Source organism: Lates calcarifer, linkage group LG6 (assembly GCF_001640805.2).
Source record: "Lates calcarifer isolate ASB-BC8 linkage group LG6, TLL_Latcal_v3, whole genome shotgun sequence".
In the NCBI taxonomy this organism is placed as follows: domain Eukaryota; kingdom Metazoa; phylum Chordata; class Actinopteri; family Centropomidae; genus Lates; species Lates calcarifer.
Window position 1 is genome coordinate 26,596,506 of NC_066838.1, and position 25,998 is coordinate 26,622,503.

At 44.8% G+C, this 25,998-nt stretch overlaps 3 protein-coding genes across 5 annotated transcripts; 2 read left to right on the top strand and 1 right to left on the bottom strand.

Annotated features, from left to right (window-relative positions):
- The first annotated feature begins 51 nt into the window (after positions 1 to 51).
- On the top strand, positions 52 to 12,610 carry hm13 (histocompatibility (minor) 13). 2 transcript variants are annotated; one of them, XM_018665806.2, is made up of 12 exons: positions 52 to 462; positions 2,685 to 2,720; positions 4,750 to 4,848; positions 4,961 to 5,043; positions 5,123 to 5,211; positions 5,583 to 5,668; positions 5,995 to 6,120; positions 6,312 to 6,369; positions 6,638 to 6,758; positions 6,850 to 6,952; positions 7,453 to 7,538; positions 9,388 to 12,610. In XM_018665806.2, exons 1-12 carry the CDS (start codon positions 238 to 240, stop codon positions 9,458 to 9,460), a joined length of 1,185 nt encoding a protein of 394 aa, XP_018521322.1. In that variant the 5' UTR covers positions 52 to 237; the 3' UTR covers positions 9,461 to 12,610. The 2 variants fall into 2 exon arrangements, with proteins under 2 accessions (XP_018521322.1, XP_018521323.1); XM_018665807.2 differs by lacking the exon at positions 2,685 to 2,720 and having other exon boundaries at positions 53 to 462.
- A 367-nt stretch (positions 12,611 to 12,977) lies between these two features.
- Positions 12,978 to 19,094, bottom strand: LOC108876339 (uncharacterized). Of its 2 annotated transcripts, none has more exons than XM_018665797.2 (4): positions 18,612 to 19,094; positions 16,060 to 16,805; positions 15,468 to 15,631; positions 12,978 to 15,249 (listed from the first exon to the last, which is right to left on the bottom strand). In XM_018665797.2, the coding sequence occupies exons 2-4, from the start codon at positions 16,774 to 16,776 to the stop codon at positions 14,358 to 14,360; spliced, it is 1,773 nt and encodes a 590-aa protein (XP_018521313.1). In that variant the 5' UTR covers positions 16,777 to 16,805; positions 18,612 to 19,094; the 3' UTR covers positions 12,978 to 14,357. The 2 variants fall into 2 exon arrangements, with proteins under 2 accessions (XP_018521313.1, XP_018521312.1); XM_018665796.2 differs by having other exon boundaries at positions 18,617 to 19,093.
- Positions 19,095 to 20,096: 1,002 nt separating this feature from the next.
- Positions 20,097 to 23,800, top strand: mrgbp (MRG/MORF4L binding protein). The gene is made up of 5 exons (XM_018689677.2): positions 20,097 to 20,323; positions 21,074 to 21,195; positions 21,297 to 21,378; positions 21,631 to 21,705; positions 22,478 to 23,800. Exons 1-5 carry the CDS (start codon positions 20,182 to 20,184, stop codon positions 22,696 to 22,698), a joined length of 642 nt encoding a protein of 213 aa, XP_018545193.1. The 5' UTR covers positions 20,097 to 20,181; the 3' UTR covers positions 22,699 to 23,800.
- The last annotated feature ends 2,198 nt before the right edge of the window (positions 23,801 to 25,998 follow it).

Below are 25,998 nucleotides of genomic sequence, written 5' to 3' on the forward strand. Positions count from 1 at the left end.
GTAGTCACGGTCTCTACGGTCCCCGGAAACAGCGGCGGAGTGAGACCTCTTCCCTCCCGCCCGCTCTCTGCTCGCTGCTTTAGGAAACGTGGCCTTAACCAGACTCAGCAGCAGCAGCGGTGTAGATGAATGAGAGACACGCAGCTTCAGCCTCCACCTCCATTCGTACTGACAGTCTCCGCCACAGCTCCAGCACTGCCCCCGCGGACCCCCAAAGTCCCGAAGCTCTGAAGAACCATGTCTGAGGCAGAACAAGTCCCGGCCTCGGCCCCGGAGGCCGCCGCCGCTGTCCTGGACGCCCTGAACGCCACGGACTCCAACGGGACCGAGGCGCTCAACGCTACGGCTAAATTCGTGGCCACCCCGGAGGGCACGGCGCTGGCATACGGCAGCCTGGTGTTCATGGCGCTCCTGCCCATCTTCTTCGGAGCCCTGCGGTCCGTCACCTGCTCCAAATCTAAGGTAACAGCTCCCCCTCCATCCCCGCTGAACGGACCTCGGTGTGGAGGTTTCACCTCAGCCCGGCTGCCGTTAGCTTCCGCCGGCTAGCTGCTTCAGCTAACGGCTAGCTAACGGCTCGCCTGGCGATTCTGACCGAGACTGAAATGTATTAGATAACATCAGTCAAAGTAAACACAAAGAAAACACCAGGCTGCCGTTAAATACAACCCAAACACGTTAAAGTTATTCATAAAAAAAAAAAAATACCGGTTTCCGTTTAGAAATTCAAACCAGAACGGATGTTACAGCTGTTTGCGGTTAACGGTTATTTTCCGTTGTTTTTTGGCTTTTAAAAACTCCTCATCTCCACCTGTTGAACACCTTTAGTCTCCGATGTGTTTGTGCCCGCTGAGTCTTTAAAACGTGAAAAATGAAAGTGGTGTTCACTTGTTTTTATACTTTTATTTTGGCGGTTTGTCCGGTGATGGTCACTTCACATGGGACGCAGGTGTATACAGGTGTTTGTTTACATCCCCCGGTGTTCACCTGGCGTCAGACTTTTACCTGGCAGAGCCCACGTGTCAGAGGGAGAGGCGAACTAAAACTTAACTAGAGGGAGAAACAGGTCGTGTAAGTGATAAAGCTGGAGTGTGGGATAAGAAGATGGATGGAGGCGGTGAAAGTGACAGACAGGTGTTGACGTGCAGGTAAAAACAGGAGCGCCAGGTGTGCTGGTGTGTGTGAGAGAGGGAGACGTGTACAGGAAGGATTTATTTGCACTTTTTTTCTGGGTTTTTTTTCTAGCAGACATGCGCAGCTGTGAGCTGTGAAAACCTCCCACATCCTCTCTGCAGCAGCTCAGACTGATGCTGACTGAGAGTATCAGTTACAGACCAGCAGAGAAGTAATCAGAGTACAGAGAGCTGTGTCAACATGGCCGGATTTATCTCTGAGGGGGTAAAGGGCTACAGATGTTTTGTTGGGCCCCTGATGGTTCTGACCGGAGCAGCGAGTCCTCGGTTCGACTCCTGGACCGTGGTTCCCCTGCTCTGTCAAATAAAGACATAAAATACCTCCCATGGAGGCTGCAGACACAATCAGCTTATTGATTAGTTTAGTTTGGAAGCAGAACAAACTTTTATTTGTCCTGAACTGATAACACCCCCTGACCTTCAAAATAAAGGTCCTCTGGAGTTTTACTCTCTGAAACACATACAGTATATCATCGAGTTCTAACAAACACAACAGTTGTTAACAGTTGTTCATTCATTCAGTTACTTTTCAAGCTAAAATGTGTCAGATGAACAGCCTCAGTCACATCTGAACATTTGCTGTTTTCATACTTTTCTTTGGTGGTAAATAGATTGTTGTGGTTTTTGGGTTGTTGGTCTGATAAGACGTCACCCTGGGTCTTTGACAATTTATAGACTTTAATTATTAATTCAGTTAATGGAATGAGATGCAGGTTTTTCACCTGATCAGGAAGAAGGTGGATATGAGTTAAATTCTTTTTTTAGGTTACATGTTTCTGCACATGGTTTCACTTCAGTAATAAAGGAACATTTCACAGATTAAAGACAAATTTTTTAATCTGAACTGTATCTGATGTAGTTAAGACCAGCTCCACCTGCAGCAGCTCCTACAGTAAATACTGCACTCACTACAGTACATTTAGCTGGTGAGACTTTTAGCTGTGTGGGGTTTTAGAAGCAGGACTTTTACCTGAATAGAATCTTTTTACGCTGTTGGTTTGATATTGTTCACTGAAGTAAAGATGGGGATATTTCCTCCTCTGCAGGCCGTAGACTGTCCAGTAAGTCCTCGTAGTGAGTTGTGTCCAGGCCTCAGTAATTCACCTTTCAGACATATTTCCATACTGAAGTGCAGAGTGTGAGCTCCAGGTGTGACAGCTGATTATAACTGATACAGGTTTGTTGCTGTTGTTGAGCTGAAGGCACAGAGACAGGTAATATCTCAGGTGTGCTGTCCTGTTGCTCGTCCTCCTTCCTCTCTCTCCTCTGTCGGCCATCTTTAAGACCGAGCTGTAGACCTCTTGAATTAACCCTCAGACCTGAACAGTGATGATTTGTTTCCTGCAGCTGACTCTTGCTGAGCTTGGTTTTTGATTTTGAGCCCTGCTTCCAGTCCTTCTTCTTTGTTGCCAATCTGACCCGCCTCTCTCTCCCTGTCTGTCTGTGCACATCTGTCTGTCCACCTCATTCTGTCTGTCGGTCCGTCTGTAGGAGCTCGGAGAAAATGATTACGATTCTGGGTTCAGAGTGAGTATGAGAGCCGCTGAGACGGCACCAAATACACACATGTGCTGCACACACTAACACAGCAGTAAGTACACTAACAGTGGGGGTGTTAGCGTGGAGCTAACTGACTAACAGACAGGGAGGAGGGCTCAGGTCCAGGACCTGTTCATTCATCTGAAACCACACCTGCTGCCTGAGGAGGGTTCCAGAGAAACAGACACACAGCAACACTCCACTGATCTGTACATGCTGTTTAACACAGCTGATGTAAAGCTTCCTCTCTGGTTTCACGTCACGTCCTGGTCACAGACCCACGTCAATAAAACATGTCTGAAGTGCAGGGAAACTTGATCTTTTATTCCTTTATAGTTTACAGAGTCATTAATGTTCAATAAATGCCTGTACACTGATTGTTTAAATATTCATTTCAGTCGACCAGTCCTTTTAGTTTAGGAAGGTTCCATACTGAGTGAGATGAGCCTGAAGTCTCTGAGGGTCGAACAGGAAAAAGCAGAATTCGTCCAAACACAAGCAGCTGAACAAGAACTGTCAGATTAAAACGAGCTGAGTTTAAATTAACCAGGAACAGGAGGAGATTCTGAATCTGCTCAAACATCAACACCAGCTCAGGCTGAGGTTTCATACTCGGCTCTAAAACCTTGAGGATGGTGATTTGTTGTTATTGGGTTCAGTGTTGTTGTTAATGCTGATCAGCTGATTGTATAGTGACTGGTCCCTTTAGCTGCTGACGTCCTGCAGACTAACACACAGGTGTGTGGAGGACGCCTCTCACAGTAAATCACCTGGCCTTAATACACACCTCTGCTCCTGTTCAGGATTCATTTCTGTGCATGGAAATGAATTATATCAAACGTTTGTTATATTTCTATCAAAGCAAATGATCTCATCATTTCATAGTTTGAGCTGCAGGTTAATAAATCAGTTAATCAGGTAGCTTCACTGTTTAATCTGGAAAACGTGATGAGAAATGATCCAGTAAGGTGCAGTGTGAGGAGGGCGTCAGTCTACACCTTTCCTCTGATGTGTCTTCATGAGGTGTCAAACATCCGTTTACAAACAGATTCACTTTAAGTCTCAGAGTTCATCAGTGATTTGACTTTAACACAGTGATCACTGTGCTGCAGCAAGAATCCTCTCCTCTTTCCTTCCTATCACCCTCTCTCTCTGTCCCAGTTTCTGTCTCGGGGGAGTCGATGGAGGAGGATATAGATGGAGGTGACTCTCTGGCTTCTCTCTCAGGGACTGCTGTCAGTCTGCTGCAGTCACTTCATCTCTGTCTCTTGGTCTTTGGGAACAGCAGCTGTTCAGATCTGAGTGTAGAAGGACGAGGACACTCCTCACTGTTACAGAGCGTTATACACTCACCTGTGTGTGGCTCGTGTACAGAGTGAGAGACGGTGATCTGGTCAGACAGCGTCCCAGCCGTCAGTGTAGTCTTTGGAAATGCTCAGCTGACGTGGCTCAGTGGTTTGTGGAGCGTCTGCAGCAGCAGGTGAATCTTCAGACTTGTTGTGGCTGTGGAGAAGGCAGCTGCTTTTTACACAAACAGCCTTGTCTTTGTAATTTTACAGCCTATGGCAAAGAACCTCACACTGCTGCTCAGGTGCTTCAGTGTCATGATAATCTGATCAGACATTTCTGATACTACAGGTTTCACCCACAGATAAAATCATTGCAGCTCTTACTCAAAGTGGACCTGAAGTGTACATGCAACACCAGCCCTGTCTGACAGGACGAGCAGAGGAATAATCAGAAGACTAATGCAGGACAGTGTAGAATATATTTAAATGTGATCTGAGTCTGATTAAAAAAAACATTTTATTAATTCAAATAATGAACGTGAAGAATATCTACACGTGTGTCACAGATCCCAACACAGACAGCACAGTTCCTTAATTACAGGGTCCACGTTTTCAGTCCAGAGTGGTTCTTTTGTTTGGAGTGAAATAATGATCTTTTACATTATTATAGCATGTTGTCCATTCATTCTCTGTGTTCATGTCTCCTCTCTTGTTTTCCTCTCTCCCAGAATGCAGCAGACATGCCAGAAACGATCACCAGTCGAGACGCAGCCAGGTTTCCCATCATCGCCAGCTGTACTCTGTTTGGGCTCTACCTCTTCTTCAAGGTAACAGGGTTTCCTCAGCCCTCCTGCAGGGGCTTCATGTAGAGCGACAGAGATGTGTTTGACTGGGATAATCACACTCGGTTTAATGTTGGACGTGTGTGATCTGATGCAGGTGTTTTCTCAAGAGTACATCAACCTGCTGCTGTCGGTCTACTTCTTCGTCCTGGGCGTCCTGGCTCTGTCTCACACTATGAGGTAGGTTGTGTGTTAAGCCTGAGTAGCTTGTGTTGAGGTTGATGTGACGATGCTTACTGTCCTCGTCTCTGTCTCTCAGCCCTCTGATGTCCAGAATCTTTCCAGCTTCTTTCCCAAACAAACAGTACCAGCTGCTCTTCACTCAGGGCTCCGGAGAGTCCAAAGAAGGTGAGACCTGCTGTTAGAAGACCAGTTCACCCAGATTACAGAACAAGGTGTTCCTCACATACCTCAGAGCAATGGTTTGCAGCCTTTTATGGCATGTGACCCTTGAAATCAAGTAATGTGAAGTATTTTCATTAAAAAGTGAAGTGAACAGTGAACAGGGTTAGGAAATCTGAAAACTTTCAGAACTAAACTCAGAGACAGAGAAACCAACTTTAGAAGCTTTTTTAGATTTAAACCTGGTCTCTCTCTCTCTCTCTCTCTCTCTCTCTTCTCTTCTCTTCTCTTTCTTTTTCTCTCTCTCTCTCTCTCTCTCTCTCTCCTCTCTCTCTCTCTCTCTCTCTCTCTCTCTCTCTCTCTCTCTCTCTCTGCAGAAATAGTCAACTATGAGTTTGACACTAAGAACCTGGTGTGTCTGCTCATCAGCAGTGTGGTGGGAGTCTGGTACCTGCTCAAAAAGGTAAAGTCTGAGATCGTTAACAAAAAGCTTAAAGGTGCTACATGTCAGTTTTTGCTACGGCTAACGTTAGCATTAACAGCTGTTTACTCAGGAAGAGCTTCAGCAGCCCTTGAGTTTAGATGTTAGACTGTGTCCATCCTGTGTTATGAGACAGGATGGGGCTAGCTGGTTAGCATGCTAACTCAAAGACTGGTAAGTAAACAGCTGTTAATGCTAACGTAGGCTAATGTGGTTAGACATTATATTTGTGTCTGAAAATCGTTTGGACTCCATGATGCCATAACAATGGACAGCCAATAACCTGTTTGTGTTTTGTGACATCACAGCACTGGATAGCCAATAACCTGTTTGGCCTGGCCTTCGCCCTGAACGGCGTGGAGCTGCTCCACCTGAACAACGTCAGTACCGGCTGCATCCTGCTGGGGGGGCTGTTTGTCTACGACGTTTTCTGGGTGAGATGATTTTAAAAACACAGTTTAATTCTCAATAAAAACTCTGCGTGTCTGTCACTTTACAGGGTCATGAGTCAGGATTCGTTTTTCAGATCTGGTTTAGAAAGAGCTTGAACGTAACAGATGTTTATTTGTGTAAAATCCTGTACTCCAGCTGGAAAAGGTCTAATTCTTTGCGTCCTTCTCTCCAGGTGTTTGGGACCAACGTCATGGTAACAGTTGCCAAGTCCTTCGAAGCACCAATCAAATGTGAGTGTGTGAGGCTGAGATCGTGAGCAGGTTGTAATGATTTTACCTTCCAGGTGCCAAATGTCAGGGGGACAGTGGAAACATGAGTCACCGCTGCAGTCGTCACGTCTTTTGGAGAAAATGTGTTTATTTTTAGTCTCAGCTGGACACAACCTGTCTGAGCTGCTGGAGTCAAATCAGAAAGCTCATTTCAGTGTTTGTCTCCACACGCCGTGTGTGATGTGCTGTAACAGGCTGTGATGGTGTGATCCTCTCTCTCCTCCTGCAGTGGTGTTTCCTCAGGACCTGCTGGAGAGAGGCCTTGAAGCCAGTAACTTTGCTATGCTGGGTCTGGGTGACATCGTCATCCCAGGTATCTTCATCGCCCTGCTGCTGCGCTTCGACGTCAGGTAACACCCCGCCCCCTCTCTCCTTCCTCTGCTGATAATGAGATGTTTCAGGGTCTCTCTTTTCTGATGTTGTCTGTCTGTCTGTCTGCAGCCTAAAGAAGAACAGCAGGACGTATTTCTACTCCAGTTTCCTGGCCTACATCTTTGGACTGGGCCTCACCATCTTCGTCATGCACACCTTCAAACACGCACAGGTACGACCTCTGCAGGTCCCTTACTCACCTTAAAGAGGAGGGTATATAGAGAGTGGGCTCTGCTGTTAGAGACTGTCGCTCTGCAAACTGATTGAACTGCAGCATTGGAACAGATCTTAAACTCCCAGAGACCAATAAAAAGTGTTCCTACAAACAGCTGCTGAAAACCTGAAAACCAAACCTGCGGGTGAAGCTGAGACTGACTGATGAAAACCATATGTTCATGCATACTGTTGTGGAGTCAGATAAAAACATGTCATTAGTACATTAGAGCTAGAGAGAATCAAATGACAGTGATATTGTCTAGGATGCAATCATAAAGAAAAGAACATGACAAGATGAAATGACAATAACACGTCACATTCCTCCTCCGTCCATCGTTCTCTGTCTTCAGACCACATTAACCAGGGCTAAATATGAGATATTGACTCGTTATATAACCGTGACATCATCAGTCAGGCTGTCAGCTGATTATTAACCGTCTGTCCGTCCGTCCGCAGCCCGCTCTGCTCTACCTGGTCCCAGCCTGTGTCGGCTTCCCCGTCGTCGTAGCACTGTTCAAAGGAGAGCTCACAGAGATGTTCAGGTGAGTAACCACGGCAACCACACATCCTGCCGGTCACGTGATGTTTTAGTCTCACTCATTCAGTTTGTCTGAACCCTGACGTGAGCGGAGCGGACAGGGTTTGGTCTCATGTCTGTGGATTTCACCTCGTCACACCTGGTTAAGACAGACGTGTTCGTTGTCAGGGAAATAATATCTTCTCTTAAAAAGGTCAACATTTGCTTTTTCCCTTTTTTTTAGCACTAAAATAATGAAATTCTGTTCCTTATTAATGAGTGAACACAGTGGTTGGTCGGACTAAGTGCTGATGGTTTGAAATAGTCGTGGTTTTTGTTTCTCCTGCTGTGTGATTGAACAGCAGAAGAAAAGCTTCAGGTTCATAAAACATCGGCCGTGTTTAACTGTACGTTGGCTGGTGTGTCACATCCACCTGTACAGGTGGAGGACATGACAGAGAAGAGGGGGAGATGGTCTCAAAAATATATCGATGCAGCGTTTCAGCTTCAACCTGCGACGTCTTCACTGGTTAAACAAAAAGGTGTCGGACGCACGTGACGGCTCCGCCCACAGCGATGAGGTCTGACGCAGTGACTCGTTATCGCAGCGCTCCGACACGTTGCATCGTTATATTTCTGGGAGCTGGTGATGTTTGCTGACTCGTCTGTTTCTTCATCCTCCTCTGTGGCGTCTCTGAGGGACGGACGCTCACGTCTTAGTTTCCTCCGTCAGTCCTTCACCTCCATCACCTGTCCTCCTCCTCTTGTTGTTTTCTCCCTCACCACCTCACTTCCTCTGATGCTCCGCCTCATTTTCACACCTGTTCCTCCATCCTCTGATATTCCAGCCGTAGATCTGTCGGAACTTTGAACTAATTTAAGATAAAAACTTAACACATTCTCTCTTTCTCTCTCTTCTCTTCTCCTCCTTCTCATCACCTTTTCTTTCCCATCTTAACCTTATTTTCTTTTTCGTTGTTTTCTCCTTACCCATACACTCCCCCCCCTCCCCCGGTGGTTAGCTATGAGTCGTCAGAGGAAGTTCTCCCTGGCTCTCCCAGGCTCACTTCCTTCCCGACTGTCAGCGGCTCGCCCGCCAGCCTGGCTAGCTCCATGGATGCCGTCTCTATGGCGACAGGCTCCTCCCCCCGTCGCCGCCGGTTACAGCCCACCTCCATGTAGAGGCCCCGCCCCCCTCTCTCTCTTTACTCCCCTTGGGCAGGTAAAGAGCCTGTTAACAAGACGATCGTCCGTCCATCCGTCCGTCTCCTCATCTGTCGCTCCGACCATCGCTCATCAGGCTGAGCCAAAATCATCCTGTGTTTCATTTAACAAGAAGACAGATGTGATCGTGTTGTCACCAATCAGAAGTGGCCTAAGTTATGGTGCGTTCAAAGTCGGAATTTCCAAGTTCCTAGTCGGAAATTTCAACTGGAACGCCCTCTAAAGTCAGAACAGACCCCGACATCAGAATCCAAGATGGCTGCTCCTCATCAGCAGCAGTGAACTCTCTGCTAATGTTCCTCAGTCTCATCAGTTTCAGATGAAGTCAGTCAGACACAGAGAACTGTTCAGGTTTATCTGTGGACATGTTGCTACGCTGTAGAGCGTCGTTAGCAACTGCTGGTGTTAAATTAGCGATGACAGTGGCTCATCGAGTACGTCTGACAGGGTTCACGCTCATGGCATGCAGCCTCAGTCTTGTATTTAATTGGAGATTGAAACCATGTGACCACAGGTGGTGACGGCCAGAGCTGCTTCTATAAACACATTCAAAGTTTTATCATTAATAATAATCAGGTTGTGTTTGTGTTTTGATGAGTTTAAACACTCCTTCTTTTTTCTGTCTGTCCTCCCTTCTCCTCCTCCTCCAGGTACGAGGAGTCCTCACCTGAGGAGGCGGGGGCTAAAGAGGACTCGTCAGAATCAGAGAAGAAGGACCAATAGCATCCATCGCTGCCGGTCCCTCTGCCCCCTCCCCCCTCTCAGACACCCTCATCCAGCCTGCTGCCACCACATTTCACTGAAGCCCCTCCCCCTCCCACCAGTCCAGCTTCCTGTTTGTCGCCGGGGGGAGACGGAGCTCATGTTGCCAACGTGTTTCGTCTTTGAAAAACCATGGGAACAGCTGCTGGTCTCCGCGGTAACGTGCTACCCAGTGGTGGTGTTTATAATTAAAGGTTGTTTGGTCACAACAGTTGAGACTCGGTGCCTACCATGATTCCTCTCTGTCTCTCAGCTGCTCTCACAACCATTTTAGAGGACCCCCCCCCCCCCGAAAAAAATACAGCTCCAGAAAGCGAGCGTCACGTCGGATTTACTGTCAGTTCGCAGAGTGAGAGTTTGTCCAGCAGTTTATCTGTGGACGCAGCCGCAGCATCATCTGATCGACCAGGAAGCTGAAGGAGCGCTTGGTTTAACCTGCCAGCAGCCTCAAAAGTGGAAAGAAAATCACCCGGTAAAACAAGCGCTCCTGTCGTTTTCTTTTTCTCATTTCCTGGTGTTTTTGTTGCCGCCGGTCACTCTGCCTTCTGCTTCCTCACAGCAGAGGTTTCTGTCAGCTCAGTTCTTGTTCCTCTCTGTTTGATCGGCCAGAATTTTAAGATGAAAAACCCAGTTCTAATGGTACAGTTTGTTGTTTTGTCGAAGCTCCTCTGTGTTTGTTCGTCACGTTCAGTGATGGAGGTTCTTACAGGTAGCTGTCAGTCAGAGGACAGCTCACTCTCTGTTATTACTACGTTTTTTACTCTTCCAGTAAATTCTGCTCTGCTCCCATTAAAAGATGAAATTAGTGATATTCTGTATTTTTTTTTATTGTTGAAAAATCCCACCTTCACACCCAAACCATCTGTGCCAGTCCGTCTCAACACTGTGGCTCTCTGCTCCAATCCCACCTCACCAACAGGTTCAGTAAAACAGCTGCTGAGGGGGATTGGACATATAGAATATCACCATATGTGATTTTTACTGTTGCAGCCTGTTTGATACAAACCATCAGTTTGTTTAAAATCACTGCTGACTGTTTTATATTGGTGCGGTCATACAGTAAAAACTGACCAGACACCACCGGCCTCATGTGAAAATGGTTGTTGTTCGTACAGAATTGGAAACGTATAAAAACCACCGGCTCTGTCGATGTGTTTGGAGCGTGCTGTGTGTCGGGCTCTGATTAATAACTGTTCTACCTGAATGTTTCAGAGCTGCAGTCAGAAAGCAAAGGGACCAAATGTTTCCTCAGCTCATGTGTTTGTTCTGGTTCTTCAGAGTCTGAGAAGTTGAGTGTTTTATTTCAGCAGACGGAGCAGGTGAGCAGGTGAGCGTTTACCTGCCTCACGTTCTGTTTTTCACTCTTAAAGTTCTGGCCTGAGAGAAGAGTGTGAGGAGTGAAGGGAGGAGGAGGCAGACTGAACCTCCTCCCAGGCCTCGTTCTCACACCTTATTCATGGAGATGCTGCAGGGGGAGCGACCCTGTGGCCTCCTCGTCCAATAAGCTGTGAGAACGAGCCGAGGAGACGCGAGGATTTGAGGATCCTCTCCTCGAACTGTGACAGATCTGATCTGGGTTTTGTTGTTTTCATGGTCGTCATTAATGATGAATAGAAAATGATCTGTTTTGCTGATTGATTGATCCTATAAATCATTTTTCAACCATGAACTTCAAACATTCTCCACTGGGAGGATTTGATGTTTTTATATCCTTGTGGACTGAATTATTTTGGGATCGGACAAAACATTATATAGACCCTGAGATTCATCCTAAGATTCATTCAGTTTCTGCCCTGAAAGCAAAGAGGACCTTCGTTTTTCTTCTTTTTGTTTTAGAAAGCCATGAAATCCAATCAGGATCACACTGAGTTCAACATCAGATCTGACCCACAAAAAGCCAAACAGCAGCATCAATAATCAGACCAAGAAAATTTACAGCAAATTGTCGTCTCCATGTTTATCCCATAAATCTGGAGAAGGTCGACGTTTGCATGAAAATATTTGAGTTTTAAGACGCACGGAACAAAAATCAGCTCCTGCACATTATGGACACTTATGGTACATTTATTGAAAACCTTTGTCAGACATGGCAAACATGCTGAAACACACTGTAGCTGCTCAGTAAATGTTCTGCTGGTGTCGACAGCGTGCAGTGATTTTTGTCACGTGGATTTATTCTAATGCAGCGCTGCAAGGATCACTCATCCTCATGTAAGTCAGACTTGGATGGAAAAAGTCTGAATTTATAGCTAAAAGTCAAAATTTTGGTATTAAAGGGCGACTCCAGCAATTTAGTATTACACCTCTGCAAAGATGGGCGACTCATAAGAGACATGTTAAAACAACTGTTGTGAAAATTAAAGCTACAGAAGCTGAAATATCCTGGTTTTAGTCCCTAGTCCATCTTGATAGATGCTGATAATAGACGAGTGTTTTGACAGGCTGAGTTGGACAAACAATGACCAGTACATTTATGTGTAAAAATGGTGGAGTTGCCCTTTAAAGTCAGAATTTCTAATAAACCTTTGACAGAAGAAAGGGAAACTGGTGCTTTTTGTCGGAAGAATTCGTAGAGAAACGTCAGACTTCTGAATATTAAATAATCTCCTGAGTTTTTCGCCGAACTCAGACTTTGTTTTTATGAGTTGGACCGTTCTTATTTATTGGCATTAGGAAGTAATTTTATAACACAGCACGAGTCTTCATCCGTTCATCGTGATGTGTTCACCAGACGAACACATCACAATGTCCTGGAGATGAGTGTTATCACTTTGAAGCCCATCTACACTTTAAGTTTTTGGTTGCTTGAGAAAAGCCATGACTGGATGTATTCAGCCTCACATTAATATTCTTGATGTAATTGATGTGGATGCTTTATTAAGAGATGCACAGTTTTGTATTTTGATGTAAAAAATGAAAAAAACTAAAGGATCATTCTCATTTTCAGCTCAGCGATGTTCAGTATCCCCTCATTTTAAATGTACCTGAAACGTTTTTCTTTTTTCTTTCTCTCGTTGTATTTGTGCAGGAAGTCGTTTTACGGCTCCGACTGTATCTATTTTATTTGCAATAAACCTTTTGGTGTTTTGATCACCGTATAGAGAAGCATAACTCTGAGTCAGTCTGTTTCTTTGACGCTCAGATCAAGTGTGAACCTCAAAGTTAAAATTCAGTTTTTCATTTGTTGTGTGAAAGTGTTTTGTATAAGACTAAGAAAAGATCCTCATATAATATGTGAACATTATAATATCAGTAGGGTACAGGTGTGTTATGTGGGTATTATCTAATGTTATGTAATTACCAATAGATAAAACCTACTAGATGGAGCAGGAACACTTTGTAGTATTTGTAATCTTGGCTTAATTTGAATTTGAGCTTTTACTGATGACTTTTCACAAGAACGTGCAAAGTTCTAATTTTCACACATTTGCAGATTTGCTGTCAATGCAAACACAAAGTTACACCTTCGAGCAGCAGGATCAGTTATACTTTATTTCAACTGGCACGAACATTAATATGAATAAAAAATCGATACGGTTTCTTATCAACATTAATAATTAACACAGCACAGATTTTCAAACTTAATATGAAAACGTGAGTTTAGTTCAGTTGAAATGATTTTCAGATAGAATTCCTGAGTGGTTGCATATTAAAGTAACACATAACAAACAGCTGTTTTTAGAGAAATAAGAACAAACATGTATGTAGCAATCACTCTAATATCTGAACTTCTGATTTGAGGGATCCAGCTCTCTTTTGCAGACTAAATCTATGTGGTTTTATTAACTACCTTCTACTAACATGGAATAAATGATAAAAATAAAGATGATCAAACTAGCATGGTTAACTAACAGCTGGTGAAATGATCAGAGTGATCAGAATGATCACAGTTGAAGTGCACTAATTACTCTGCTCAACTTTAACTAAATAACACAAAAATCTTCAAGGTGAAAAGACAGGATTGTTCAAAAGAGATGATAAAAGTACAATCAGACACTTTTGCTCCTCTGGCTGAATTTGTTAGTTGGCACAAAAAGACATGAGTACAAAAACAAAGGAGATCTCTCTTCCCACACACAAATCATTTATTCACCTTCCACCATAATCAATTAAGACATTATGCAAGATGAGATGTGGAACAAACATGAGCAAATAATGAATGAATACAAACATGGATCATGTGTCAGCACAACACTCTCTTAATCAAAATAAAGGTGATTAACTGATTAGTAGAGATATGTAGAGATAAAGTCTTGTTGTATGGAATGAAAGTTTGATCATTTATTCCTAAGCTGGCCTTAAGTCCATCAGAGTTGATCTCTAACTGGCCATTTGTCCTTTGAACTGATTCGTATTCTCCTTGACGTCCCAGTGGCTGATCTGGAGTTAGAAAGAAAGGTTCCTCTGTATCTGCTTCTTATCACTGGATGGTAGGAAAACTGGACCAGATGGGAGTTTAGGTCATAACTTTTAGTCTGTCTGCGAATGATGCCAGGCTTGATGTCACCACTGATATAAGAAATAAGAAGTACCTAGTATGAAAAAAATCTTTACAACTTTCAGACGCAGCTTCTTTCTATCTTCAGTCACTGTACATGCAACTAGCACAAGAAACTTTGAATACGTGTCAAACAGTGTGACGTTAGACCCATGTAGTTCATAGTTTTTTTTACACAAAAATCCAGCCTATAAATTAAAACTAAACTGGAACTGAAGTCTGAGGCACAAAACTAGATACGAGGAAAAATCAAAAACAATCTTAAAAAAGGTCTCTCTCTGAATTTACAGGTGCTTACTTGGTTCTGAGGAGTGTTGACACTAAAATGGCCACAAACACGTGGGAGATGTCTGACCAAATCTAATAGTACTCTGACGCAAACCACTTTAACATCTTAATGTCAGGTAAACACATTCCAGCCTCTTCGATGCTGCAGGCATACTGCTTCGCCAGATACTCCTTGTCAAGTTTCTGTCCAGCAGATCTATCACCCAGACAGGCGGCGAGATGGAGTTTGGCTGTAAACCTGGAGAAGAACAGCGCCAGAGACAGGGCCAAAGTGACGACGTAGAACGGGACTCTTTCTGAAGAATCTGAAATCCTCTTTTCTGGGAGGATGTATGGGATGGCGATGCGGTTTCTCCCTGGTGGGCCAAGGTTATTAATGAGATACTCAAATTCTTTCCAGTAACCATCCTTTGGTGGTTTGAAAGGACTAAGTATGATGTTTGGAATCTCTTGATTTTTTTCAACAGATTTCTTCATTGAGTTCCAGTGGTTTGGTGGTTTCATGGGACCATGGCTTTCATCAGGACTTTGAGCGTCTTTCTTCCTCCGGTAAAAAACTCTGTCCTGAGGCTTCATTTTTCCTGTAGCTATACCATATCCTGCATCAGCAGTGATGACACAGTTCCAGGGAGAATGCAGTTCCACGTCTGTGATGGTGGGCAGAGGCAGCAGACAGCTGGCTCGGATCATGGGGCCTGTGATGGCTCCATGAGCCAGAAAGGTGATGTCAACCTCATTGCTGTGGTTCTTCTTTTCTTCCTTATCGATGCCTTCTTTCAGCAAATGAAACATGTCAACGAGACGGAAGAAAGCCTTGGACTCTGAATTCTCTCTCAGCCATTGTCGAATGGTTTCATCCTGGCAGTTTTCCATTGCAAACTCGATTAATATTTTCCTTTCATCTGAGCTCCTTTTGGTGTTTTCAATGCAGCATTTAACCTTGGCTAACCTCTGAAACACCTGTCTGTAAGAGGAATTTAGAAAAAAGAAGTATTTTATCATCCCATCCAATCTAACACAGCAAGGATAGCTCTCCTAACAATGAGATGTTCCAATATTACTTTGCAGTTCAGATACTACTCCTCACCTCAGAATATGGACCGAAAACCTCATATACACTTAAAATAAATCTGTTTTTATTCCCACCATTACACTATGAAGAATGCTGATTTTCAGACTCACTTAATTTCATCAAGTTCTTTTTCCAGCTCTTCAGAGGCAGTCCGTATTGTTTCAGCGATCTCTCTCAGTACCTGACTGGCCTCTGTCTCACAGTTGTCCAGGTTTACACAGTTGGTAATCAGCTCAGGAACTGAAAACAAAAGTCCAACGGATCCTCCTACAATCTGAAAGAAGCAGGAGGACAAACACTTTTAATAGCAAGTCTTGGAATATTGATCAGTATTAATATCAATATGATGTTGAAGGCTGTACAGCAGGGTTCAGTGCTTGGGCAGCAGCTGTTTCTGCTTCATTCTGTGACCCCTGAGTCAAAAACATTTGAGCACAGATGTGTTTTTTTTTTTTTTTGGTCTTTAGGGGTGTGCTCTAAAAACAGACCAACACAGTCCTGGTTTTGTGTGGTCTACACCTGATTAAATTGTCACACAAACTGCCTCATGCTGCTTAATCTATGGCTCTGTGCAGTGAGTACACTAAACAGCATCATAAACAACACACTGATAAACTTCTAAACTAAACTGACAGTAATGTTTTTTGTTCTGTCTCTGTCTGTGCTTAAAGCTGTGAAAAACAGGTCCTCATTGATACTTACACGTCCAGCTGCCTTCACTACTGATTTTCCTCCGATGGATACTCCTTTGGAAATCAGAAATTTCCCTGTTTTTTTGGCTACTGCTTTTAGAACAAACTGTGAAAGCAGGGCACAACTCAGTAGTGCTGAGCACTTCAGAACACCTAAAGCTATGTCCTCCCCAGAGATCGTATATTTGGACAAGCTAGACATTATCATCCACAAACTGATGTCATCATGTAATTTCAGTCCACTGCGTTTGGCCATTGCTCTCAGGATTCGCTCCACAACATAATCTTCAGAAGAAAGATGATTTCCAGCCTCTTGTTCTCTCTTCTCTCCTTCCTCCTTCAGTGTGTTCATGAGTTTCTGGATTCCTTCTTCAAGATTCTGGATCTTCTCTGAAATCTCTTTGGCCTCCTTCATGGTGCAACTTGACATGACAGCACCAACAACCTCAGAACTCACATTGGTAGCCAAACCAAGCCCTGTTGCCACTGATCCTGCGACAGCCAGAACTGGTATCGCTGCCCCTCCTGTAAAGAAGGCTAATGCACCTGCTGCTGTCATCGCTACTGCACCACCCACAGACACCGAACTCCCAACAACCTTACTGATATTAACATTCTTCTTGTCCTTCTCCAGCTCAGTGGCCAGTTTCCTCAGTTTCTTTGCACCTTTCTTCTGCAGATGCACCCAGGAGAAGATTTTATCTATGAGCATGTCAGCAACATCCATGGTGAGATGGCTCTGAGAGGTCAGCAGATCTACAGGTATGAAAAGAAATATTAGTATGAGGCCTGGCATCTAGGATTGGAGCACCACTTTATAGGTAGGCTTAGAGAGCTCCCTGCCTTTATAAGAGCAGATGTGGACAATTAATGTGGGCATTTGAGATCGACTGTGGCTGACTTCACCTGACTTGATGGTCAACATGAACTGCTGCTGACTGCTGGGGTGGGGTATAAAGCCACTGAAGTCAAGATGGACACATTCATGGCACTTTCTGCAGAGTGACTGAGCAATGGCATTGACCGTTCTTGCAACTCATCAATCAAACTCACTGTGGAAACCTAGCACAGCTGTTCTGTGCTGTTTAATTTAATTTAATATGTATAATATGTCAGACTGTTTTGTAAACCTTCATCACTGAAGGTTTCATCACTGACGTGTCAGTGAAGCCTTCAGCCAAATCAGGACAAAGTGCTATCGTCAAAGAGGTGGCTCCAAGTTGGTGCAACCCGATGAAAGCAACAGAAAACTTCAGCGAGGTTTTAATGTCGCATGACATGGTGATATTGCACAGCACTGGTGAAGGTTGGACAAAATTTCGACTCCCCAACCACTTTTTGTAGAACTGAGGAAGCCCAGGAAGTCCAGTTTCCTTCAACTTTAGCACATCAGACTGGGAGGAGGGGTCTGTACCCTTCCTTGAATGCAGCGTGGTAGGCTTGAGGGTGGTCACTTCACTACGTCTGATTTTCCTCACAGTGTAAGTTGTGGTGCTGGGGTCATCGATACAGTCTCCCTGCAGTCAGTACCCTGCCTACTTCACTGTTACCACTGTAAACTTTTCCTTGTTAGAACACAAGAACATAGTAGCTATAGTAGAGTCAGCTGTTGTTTTGACAGGTGTTTTAGTCTGGGAAAGGTTCTGGCTCCACTGCAGCATTCATCATTTTTAATAAACATCCTGCTCTTTTTGAACCTATAAGATTTTAACCGTCATCACTCAGGTAGTTGAGGCCTATTATGATCTGTCTGCCCTGGACACTGAGCACCTTGTTTTTATGATTGGTTTGACGGTTGAATTTGGACGGGCTTCAGCCAGGTATACCTCCTAATCCTCCAGCTGGGAACCACCTCTGTGATGACAGCACTTTGTCCTGATTGGCTGAAGTCCTCACTGACATGTAGGACTTTTTATTCTAAGAGCTGCAGATTCTTATCTCTCTCAAAGCTTATTTGATCTGCTCCTTCTGGCAGCTCATATTTTACAAATGAAAACAAACACAATAGTTTTCAGATAGGAAGCTGTTAATCAGTCTGTTGTTGTTGTCCTTTATATTTCATTCCTTTTCAATCTCCTGGCAATGGAGTAGACCCTGTATTTTATTCTCAAGTCTGTGGTTCTCAATAAAACTGGGATCTGTCTGAAAGGGTTTCTCTAGCAGGTTTTCCATGTGTGACTTTTCCCTCCACACACCTGAACACATCAACCTTTCATACATCGCTTAGAGTTAATTTCATTTGTGACATAAAGCTAATGTAAACCTGTGAACACCATGAAAGAATAAATGTAGTGTCAACTAGAAAATGCATTTCCTGTGGAAAATGCGTGTGAATGTATAAATAGTATAAAAAAGTTGAATACAAGCAATAATGTCCTGAATGAGCTGAACATTTTGGTGGTTGAATGGCTTTAATAGCAGATGTGGGAGTAGTTAAAAACGTACAGAAGAATAAGTTTTATAAGTATAAAGATTTGAAGAACTAATTAAACTAATTAAAGACATCATAATCACAGGTAACAGGATCGTGAATTATGTTTAAATTAAAGCGTATTTTCTTACCTTACCTGCTTTAGAGAGTCACTTGGAGTTTTGTTGAGAAAATCTAAAAGTCTGATGCTCAACAAGAGAACCAGAGGCAACTGTTCGAGTCCTGTTACTTTCTGTGTCTGATCAACTGTTTCACTATCAGGTGCTTCTAGTTTCTACAAGTGAAAGCAAAACTAGATGTTACACAGATAATGTTTAACTGAGGAAACCCCCAAGAATTCAAGACACGGACGAAACGATTAAAACTTGGATGTGACTGTTTTGTGTTTCCATCCCAACATCGTCCTAACTCAGGGAACAGACACCTGTGTGCATTTTTACTCCAAGATCAGTGTGCAAATATGAATATTAGCACTCATCAATTCAAATATTGATAAATATCACTCCAAATTTTAACAATAGTCAGACTCGATATTAATATTAAAAGATAGTAAAGTATATGTGCTGTTCAGTGAATGCACTGTAGCGCAGGTTGATACAGGAAACAGTGGTTAAGCAGCAGAAAACCACTTCTCAGGAAACGCCTCGTTTGTCCTGAACAAACAAGTGAAAGAGAAACTACAGAGGTTCATAAACAAGTGGAGTTTCCATAATAAAGTCCAGTTATGGGAAAATAAGAGTTCACAGCTGCACCAACAGCTCTGTGAGGCTGTGATGTGACTTCAGTACGAGCAATTGATTCTAATCAAACTCAACACAGGCTCATGTGTCTATTCCCTGAAAAAAGAAAAGAATAAATGACTGGAGCTTTGTGCAAAGTCTTCCTCTCTTTCACCTGACGTCAGACACCTGTTCTCTGACATCTCTAAAATCAAAGCAGGTCCTGTGATACACGTGTCATTTAACCCACCTAAGCATAAGCAGTGTAGCTGATGGATGGACTCATATTAAAACTAAAACACCTTGTTGAACAGGTGATCAAAGAAAACATCTGATGGTGTTTGTTTAGTGACAGAACTCTCCACAGACCCTCTGTTATAAACCACCTGAGTTCCTGAGAAGGCGTGTCACATCCCACACTGCAGACTGCAGCTACAGGCTTTAACCAGCTACAGTTAATATCAGACACACTTCAACTGCAACACTGCTGCTCTGCATTCAAAGAAACAGATGTTCACTGTGTTGTGGTCCTCGAGCCCTCTGAACAAACTGGAGGCATCGGATCACATTCATTCATTCACGCTCAAAACCAACACGTTTTCTCATTTGTCTGTTATTCACTCAGTTGTGTAGTAGTTTGGGTGCAAAATAAAGTTGACAGATTTCAGTGCTGTCGACCTGTGGAGAGGCTTTTAGGCTTTTATTCTGAAAAATGGCCGAAAGTGAAGTTAATAATGTTGAAAACTCCTTTATTCGTTGATTTTCTTTTTTATTATTATTAATTGTCATGCTTACTGTTACTACTTACTTAACGTTCAACTCGTTTTGAGGCTATTTCAGAATTTCAGAACACTTTTATTCTGAAAAGGTAATATCCGGAAGCCGTATTCCACTTCCGGCTCTCGGTGCAGACGGAACAAAACAGACGGTGGTTCCGTGCGGGAGCTGCTCCTCGGTCTGTTTTACAATCTCGTAGTGGAAGATGGGGGAGGCAGACGTGACGCTGAACCAGACCGACGAGAAGCCTCCGGACTCGGGGCTGGTTACCGGAGAGGACTCGGTGGTGTGGAGCCACGAGGTGGAGGTCTGTCTGTTTCACGCGATGATCGGACACAAACCCGTCGGTAAGAGCCGCGGCTAATGTTAGCATGTTAGCTGCTGGAGCTGCTAACGGCGGCCACTTCTACCGGTTTAACCTCAGGGGTTCAAAAACTGAGGTCCGGGGACAGGCCGGGGTCTCAGAGGCGCCTCTGCAGGGTCCCTGACGTTAGTTAAACACACCTGGAGTTTAACTAGTCACGTGTTTGTGTTGATAACTCGGTTAGAAGTGATTTCTGACGTTAACCAGCTGCCGCTGAGCGGACTTCAGTTCGTCAACACTGAACCAGAACTTTAAAGAAATGAAACAAAGTCAGCCCTGAGCGGAGGGCTCAGTCGATTTCAAAATAAAAACTTAGATCAGTATTTGCTGTGACCCCCCTCCAGCTCCAGGTCTCAGTACACCTGCTCTCAGCCTCTCAGGTGTTTGACAGGTTGATCCAGGATACTGGATTCTGCCATTGATCTCTGCTCAGTAACCTGTGATGAGAAAGTGAAAATGTGATTTTAAATTTGTAAAATTTATTTCAAATCTCAAACTGAAATCTCTTCCTCTATAAAAGTATTCAGACCCTGAATCCAGAACACGGAGTCACAGCCTCCATCCTCCTGCTTTACTCACCTGGATCAGTGGAGTGTCGCAGCCATCACACACACCTGAACCACACACAACATCTGTGCATTAATGTCTTATAAGTGGAACCCAGTACAGTGCAGATGTTAGTGCTGTTTGTACAGTCAGTACTCTCTGTCTGTCTGTCTGTCTGTCTGTTCAGGAGTGAACCGTCACTTCCACATGATCTGTATCAGAGATAAGTTCAGCCAGAACATCGGCCGTCAGGTTTCCTCCTCCGTCATCTGGGATCATCTGGGAACCATGTACGACATGCAGGCTCTGGTGAGGACACACACCGACACACAGCTGACTGTTCACCACCTCCGAAACCTCTGGTGTCTGACAGAGTGTGTGTGTGTGTGTGTGTGTGTGTTGTGATGCAGCATGAGTCGGAGATCTTACCGTTTCCGAACACGGAGAAGAGTTTCTCTCTGCCTGATGACATCATCCAGGAGGTTAAAGAAGGTGAGAACACGAGTGTTTCCTCCAGCTTCACCTCCTCCTCCTCCTCTCTCACATCGTCAGACACATTTAGCTCCTCCCTCTCAGCACTGTAACCGCCATCTTTAAAAACACTTTAAACCGTCAGCTGCGTGAACGGCAGCTCTTCACTCTCCTTCTGAATTCTCTCCATCACACACCTCCAACCGAGGCGTCCTCCTTCGTGCTGCAGTTGTCATAGAAACGGTTGTTGTTGTGTGTCGTTGATGTTTTTAGGGAAGCTGGGCTCAGAGGAGGAGGCCAAAGAGGAGTTCAGGATGGAGAGAGAACCTCCAGCCACACATGAAGAAGGTACCAGACCTCCTCTTCAGTCCCTTTACAGACGCACAACAGCTGTTTGTTCGTTATCAGTCGTCTCTGTGATGATGTGAAACCATCACACACTTTGTCTGTGTGTGTGTGTGTGTGTGTGAGATAAAACCACACACAGCATAACAACACCATAACTAAGATTTCTGTTGACCTGGACACACTAAGCTTTTAACCAGAAGTTACAGTTTGGTGACTGGTTTCATTCATTCATTCATTCATTCATTCATTCATTCATTCATTCATTCAGTCAGTCAGTCAGTCAGTCAGTCAGTCATTCAGTCATTCATTCATTCATTCAGTCAGTCATTCATTCATTCATTCATTCATTCATTCAGTCAGTCATTCAGTCAGTCATTCATTCATTCATTCATTCATTCAGTCATTCATCTGTTTCTCTGATGGTCATGGGCAGACCTACCTTCCTGTCACTGTGTTCACAGCTGTAATCACATGAATCATTTCTCTTGTGTTTGTGAATGGAAGCCAGACTGACCTGATGATTCAGCTAATGCTAATGTTAGCGCAGACATCTGATGACTGAAATCCTTCATGTGGTTAAAATACAAAGGTAAAAGTTCATTTTGACGCCTCTGCAAACCACAGCGCCATCAACAGGCGACCAAATGAAACTCGAGACATTTAGGACGATGTACCAACACAACTCAGCAGCATATTCATTTCATTTTTAGACGTTTTCATGTGCAGACGTTGTGTGTGTCTGGGATCATGTCTCTGTTTCCTCCGTCCTCAGGAAGTAACTCCTCGGTGAAGATGTCGGAGCGAACGAGCAGCAGCCGGGACAAAGAGAGAGAGCGAGACAAGGAGAAGGGAGGGAGTGAAGGAGGAGGAGGAGGAGGAGGAGGAGGAGGAGCGAAGGAGGCAGAGAAGAGGAAGAGGAGTCGAGCGGCCGAGAAACTGCTGTCGTCTTCCAACCCGGCGAGTCCAGGAGGAGTGAAGAGGAGACGCACCTGAGAGACGGACAGAGAGGGAGGGGGAGGGGGAGGGAGGAGGGGGAGGGAGGTGATGGGACTGTGAAAGAATGAAAAATAAATGAGTGAAAAAGAAGAGAAGAAGAAGAAGGTGCCGTCAGATGTCAGCCTCTGATCGCCACCGACAGGAAACAGCTGCAGCGACGTCGTCTGAGTGAAAACATTAACCTCCCTCCACGGCTTCTCTGATTGGCTGCTGCACACCTGTCATCATGTGATCACAGTGAGAGGAAGTGACACGCCTGGGCGCCGCGGCCTTTTCATTTTTTTTTGTTTTTATCACGTTGTTGTATTAGACAGACGGCGTCTGTGTTTTACGTCTTGTGTGTGTTTGTTTTGTTCCCCTCCACCTCTGCTTTGATCCGTCACACACCTTCAAACATTCACAGCAATAAGCTTCAGAACAGGAAGTCACTGACCCAACGTCTCCGGACGCAGCAGAACCAGAGGCTTCGTCTCTAACTCCACACATTCTGCTCTCTCTACGTTTCCCACAATGCAGTGGGACCAGTGACAGAGGTTTGGGTGTGTTGGGGTAGTGGGTTTTTTTTTACCTGTCAGCCTGGAGAGGCTGATCCTGATCAGACCTGATCCACGCTGACTCAGGTGAGGACCTTTATCAGGACCGGCCCTGTGATGGTCTGAGTGGCTGAACAGAGTCCTGCTCCGTCTTTGTAGAAAACTTTATTGTCCTGAGGCGTCAGACAGCTTGGTTATTGGCAGTGTTGCTGCAGCGTAGTGTTTGTTAGACTGTGAAGCAGGAGGTCGGGTTTTACTGGGAGCAGAGATGAGACTGGTTCAGGTCAGAGTCCAGCTGATGTTTGACAGCAGCTCAGAGACACAAACATCAGACTGTAGATGCAGTAAGTGCTGTCAGCTGAGTCCTCGTGTTCAGCAGCTTGGTCTTCGGTCTTCGTCTGAATCTGTCTCCTCTCGGCTCCTGTCGCTCAGCTCGACGTTTCCTGTTTCTTTAAACCGTGAAAACAAAACGTTCCCTTTCATTTTCTTTTTTAACGAGGTGTTAATTTATTGATGATGAGCTGATACATGAGGCTGTTTGTGTCATTAAAGCTGAACTCAGATCAGTGACGTCTCCTGTTATTCTTCAGCAGCAGAAAGTAACTCAGAGCTTTACTGGATCCATCAGATCAATAATGAAAATGATCATTAGTAGCAGCCACAAATAATAATGATAAACAGGAGATCAGATCCACACTGAGTCATAAACACACTGAGTCATAAACACACTGATTTTTGTAGAGATCCAGTTTGATTTTCATGTAACAATAAATCAAGCTTCATTCATGTTCAACTTCAATATTGATGAGCAGAGAAAATATTCACAAAACCACATCACTGTCCTCTGACCTGGGATCTGCAGAGGTCACTCTCTCAGGTGAAGCTGTAGTGAGTCTGTGCAGCCACCGGGCGGCGCTGTCCACCTGCAGACAGAGACAAACAGGCAGAGCTCAGCTGCTCATCCTGTTTCCTCATCAAGTTGAACTGTGTCGAGTTTCTGATCAACGTCAGCTGATCGTCGTCCAGAGGAAGAGGAAGTGAACGTCTCATCGGACATTTCACTGTCAGCTGTTTGTCTTCAGCTGTGACGTCCAGCTGCTGCTTCTCAGCAGATTCACCTCCTCCTCCTCTTCCTCCTCCTCCTCCTCATCCTCCCCTCCTCCTCCTCCTCCTCCTCCTCTTCCTCCTCCTCCTCCTCATCCTCTTCCTCCTCTTCCTCCTCCTCCTCATCCTCCCCCTCCTCTTCCTCCCCTCCTCTTCCTCCTCCTCCTCCATCCTCCTCCTCCTCTTCCTCCTCCTCCTCCTCATCCTCTTCCTCCTCCTCCTCCTCTCCTCCTCCTCCTCCTCTCCTCCTCCTCCTCCTCTTCCTCCTCCTCTCCTCCTCCTCCTCCTCCCTCCTCTCTCCTCCCCTCCTCCTCCTCCTCCTCCTCCTCTTCCTCCTCCCTCCTCTTCCTCCTCCTCCTCTCTCCTCCTCCCCTCCTCTTCCTCCTCCTCCTCCTCCTCCCCCTCCTCTTCCTCCCCCTCCTCTTCCTCCTCCTCCTCTTCCTCCTCCTCTTCCTCCTCCTCCTCCTCCTCCTCTCCTCCTCCTCTTCCTCCTCCTCCTCTTCCTCCTCTTCCTCCTCCTCTTCCTCCTCCTCCTCCTCCTCTCCTCCTCCTCCTCCTCCTCCTCCTCTTCCTCTTCCTCCCCCTCTTCCTCCTCCTCCTCATCCTCCCCCTCTCCTCCTCCTCCTCATCCTCCCCCTCCCCTCCTCCTCCCCTCCCCCTCCTCTTCCTCCCCCTCCTCTTCCTCCTCCTCCTCCTCTCCTCCTCAGACTGTGTAGGATCTGATCAATAACTGAGCCACAGATGAAAATGAGAGTAAAACACTGTGCAGACCTGAAACTCTTTTTAGTGTCATTATGTTCCACAAACAAACAGAACCAACCTTTCCAGGAGCAGGAAAATCACTCAGACAGATCTATAAGAACCATCACCAGAATGTGGAGTTAAATCCAGCTGTGAATTGATCTGTAGGTGTCTGTCAGACAGGTAAAGGTCAGGTAAAGGTCAGGTAAAGGTCAGGTAAAGGTCACGGTCGGTGAACAAACACACTGTTGTAAAGGTCTGAAAACTGCAGCTTTGATCTTTTTTAACCTTTTCATATCGTTCAAACTCCTCATGTTTTCTAATGTGACGTTCAGATGAATTTTATTGAAACATTTGAAAAATGTAAATATGTTTTTTTTTCAGCTGCAGCTGCCAGGTTCTTTCTTTACCTTCCCACTGTTTACTTTCTAAAATGACAGTTTCCACCACAGGTTCTCAGGAGTTTCTTCAAAAACTTCATCCAAAAATATTCTATTAAAATATTGTTTTTCATTTCTGCTTAAAAAAACAACCATGTTGAAAAGAAGGTTCCGTTTTATTGTGATGCAGCTGGATTCATATTCAGAATGAACTGTGAAGACACAGTAATATTTACAGTACATATAATACACTGATGATAATGCTGCTTTCAGTGTCCATCTCCCTGCAGGTTTGACTGAATGAACAGCGCCCCCTGCGGTCCGAGCGCTCATAAACACTCTCAGCCCTCGTGGTGACAGGAGGGTATTACACCCGGGTCAAACTGGCGGGTCAAACTCGACGCCACGTGACGTAAATAATGCGATTCCTCAGGTGTGGAGACTGTGACGCTACAGGGGCGCGTGAACGTTAATCAGTTTGAAAGACGTCAACAACAAGCTACACCTGGATACTCACCTGTTCACCTGCAAACAGCTTC